Consider the following 3,305-nt stretch of genomic DNA (forward strand, 5'->3'; position numbering starts at 1 on the left):
ATCATCCCCCGATTTGGTCTGCTGGTCTCCATTCAGTCAGATAACGGACCCACCTTTGCTCTCAGGTGGTTCAACAGGTATCAGAGGCTCTCCAGATCACCTGGAAACTCCACATCCCCTACCACCCCCAATCATCTGGTAAGGTTGAACGCGCCAATGGGATCTTAAAAGACCACCTCACCAAACTGTCCCTTGAGGTCCGTGTCTCATGGCCCGACCTGCTTCCTCTAGCCCTTACCCGAGTCCGAGCCTCACCTTGGACTCCTACTGGCCTCAGTCCATTTGAACTACTTTACGGCCGCCCTTTCCTCCTTCACGACCTACCAACCCAGAGTCCACCCCTAGCCTCCTACCTTCCCTACCTCTCCCTGCTTCGCCGTCTTCTCCGCGAACACGCTGACCGTCATCTACCGACAGTGGCTGTCTCTGAAACTTCCTCTCTCCCTCTACAACCCAGCGATAGCGTCCTCCTCAAAGAATTACACCCTCAATCTCTCAAGCCACGGTGGACAGGCCCCCATATGGTGATCCTCACCACTCCCACGGCAGCTACTCTTGGGACACCCTTCCTGGTACCATGTTTCCCGCCTTAAAATGGCCCCAACTCCAGAGACTTGGACGGCCCTACCGCTGGGTCCCACGAGACTACGGCTTGTCCGTCACCCTGTCTCTCCTCCTGCTGCTCCTCCTGCCACCCAGGACTCACCAGATGTCCCTATGGCGCTTCCATGTCCACAGGACATGGCAAGCTAAAGGTCGGACCCACACCCGAGTCCTGGGCACGGGAGACTGCCAACCAGATGGGTGCCAGGCCTTGGTAACAGTCCAGATCCCCATCTCTAACATAGAAGGTGTTCCCCTGGGATGGTCCACCCCCACTGTCTGCTTCACTTACGATCAGACTCGAGACTACTGTCAATGGTGGAATGAGACCTATGGGGGGTGCCCCTATCACTCATGTAACATCCATGTGGCAAAACTAGATACCAGGAGCTCGCTCCGACAATCCCACCTGCTCACCAGAAATGGCAAGGGTCAATTATTCATCAACATCAAAGATCCCTGGGACACAAGATGGGTAAAAGGGGTACAAGGAAAAATCTACCAATGGGCAACTGATGCCTACCCCGTGGGCTCTATCAGGGTCTTTCGCTCATATATCAGTTTGATTCCCAAAGTTATCCAACAGTTGAGTGAACAAGCCACTGCCATCCAGGAAACAGAACAAGCCCTAAGATACCAACTACCTCACCCCGAACACAAAGAGGATCCTTTTTCTTGGTTGACCCTCGTCCGTCAAGCAGTACAGATACTCAACCACACAGGAATAGGTAACATCTCCGACTGCTTTCTATGTGCCTCGCCTGGCTGGCCACCCTTGGCTGCTGTCCCACTCGACCAGCCCTTCAATTCTACTTCCCACACCTCCCAAAACCCACCTTTTTCTCCGTTAAAAGTCCCCATATTCCTTGATTCAAAAAATCTCACCATTTGTTACGGCAGCCGCCCAAATCTAGCTGATACTGGGTTTCTTTGCAACTCATCCCTCATGGTAAGCACATCAATTAAAGCACCACCAGGCATGTTTTTGTGCTGCAATGGTTCCCTCATAAAAGAGATCAATTCTTCCTCCCCCTTCCCATGTATCCCCGTTACTCTCGTCCCACAACTCACACTGTATAGCCAAGCCGAATTTTCCTTGCTAATCACGCCACCCTTTACCCGACGAAAAAGAGCTATCTTTCTTCCTCCGGTCGCAGGCATCTCTCTCGCCTCCTCCCTGGTTGCTGCAGGCCTCGAGGGGGGAGCTCTAACACATAGTGTTTCAACATCCCGCGACTTAGAACATAAGCTCCAGCTAGCCACTGAAGCCTCCGCCGGCTCCATCTCCTCTCTCCAGCGCCAAATCACCTCCATAGCCCAAGTCGCTCTCCAGAATCGACGAACACTGGATCTCCTGACGGCCGACAAAGTAGGTACCTGCCTCTTCCTACAGGAGGAATGCTGCTATTACATCAATGAAACAGGACTCGTCGAAGACAACGTAAAAGCCCTCCATCGCTTAAGAAAAGAACTCCAACGCAAACACCAACAGTCCGCCTCCCCAATTCCTGATTGGTGGCGATCCACCCTCTATACCTGGCTAACACCAATCTTAGGCCCCTTAATTCTCATCTGTATCTTGCTCATGTTTTCTCTCTGTTTTCTTAGGTTCCTTCGCAGGTGCATGGAGGAAGTCTCTCGGGTGGCCACAAACCAAATGCTCCTCGGTCCTTACACCTTGCTTCCTACAGAACCCCCCACTGGTCTCCCCTAAGCCTCGGACCTCTGGTCGCCCGACTCCCCTTTCGATGCCCCCATTCAGCATGAAGTAGCCAGAGATCAGAACGCCGCCCCATTACACCAAATGTAAGGCCAACTGGCCCAAGGCAGGGGAACACAATCAGATTCACAGGTTGCATCAGAATGAAATTCTCCGGACCACCCAGTTCCAGAAACTGCCCTGGCGACATTCCGGACCACCCAGTTCCAGGAACTGACCTGGGGACTTTGAAACCAGCCCAGCCTTCCCGCCTTTCGAGGGGCGGGACTAACGGTCCCCCAGGATACCCAAAAAGGCCACCAAATAAGGAATACCCTGCGCCCTCCCAGATTCACCACACCCCTTTCCCTTCTTCCCCTATAAAATCTTGCCCAACCCCCACCCGGGCGCGACTTCTCTGGCCCCCTTTCTCTCGGACCAGTGAACTTCGCCCGGGAGCGCTCCCTAATAAGGCTCACTTGAAGCTTTCCTCTGTTTCGTGGTGCCGTTTGTTAAGATCCGACCTTACACAAACTATAGACTGTGACAAAATAGTTGCAAATACAGCATCTGATAAAGGACTTTATCCAAAGTATACAAAGAATTCTAAAAACTCAACAATAAGAAAATGAACAACCCCATTTTCTTAAATGGGCAAAAGACTTGAACATATACCTCATCACAAGATATAAAGATGGCAAGTAAGCATATGAAAAGATGTTTGACACTATATGTCATTAGGAATTATAAGTTAAAACAACGAGATACCACTACATAACTATTAGAATGGCTAAAATGCAGAACACTGACAGCACCACATGCTGGTGGTGATGTAGAGTAACAAGAACTCTCATTCATTGCTGATGAGAATGTAAAACGGTACAGTCACTTTGGAAGACAGATTGGCAGTTTCTTACAAAACTTAACATCCTCTTACTATATGATTCAGCAATTACACTCCTTGGTATTTACCAAATAAATTGAAAAGTTAGTTCTACCCCAA

General features: G+C 50.5%; 1 protein-coding gene across 1 annotated transcript; it reads left to right on the forward strand.

Moving 5' to 3' along the window:
* Positions 1–577: 577 nt before the first annotated feature.
* ERVFC1 (Endogenous retrovirus group FC1 Env polyprotein) lies at positions 578–2,317 on the forward strand. Its single transcript, XM_030854487.2, has one exon. It carries the CDS (start codon positions 578–580, stop codon positions 2,315–2,317), a length of 1,740 nt encoding a protein of 579 aa, XP_030710347.2.
* The last annotated feature ends 988 nt before the right edge of the window (positions 2,318–3,305 follow it).

The sequence above is a fragment of the Globicephala melas genome, chromosome 2 (assembly GCF_963455315.2).
Source record: "Globicephala melas chromosome 2, mGloMel1.2, whole genome shotgun sequence".
NCBI classification, from domain to species: domain Eukaryota; kingdom Metazoa; phylum Chordata; class Mammalia; order Artiodactyla; family Delphinidae; genus Globicephala; species Globicephala melas.

Bases quoted from the DNA above. Each gene is read 5' to 3' on its own strand.
- ERVFC1 (XM_030854487.2), top strand. From the start codon at position 578: ATGTTTCCCGCCTTAAAATGGCCCCAACTCCAGAGACTTGGACGGCCC.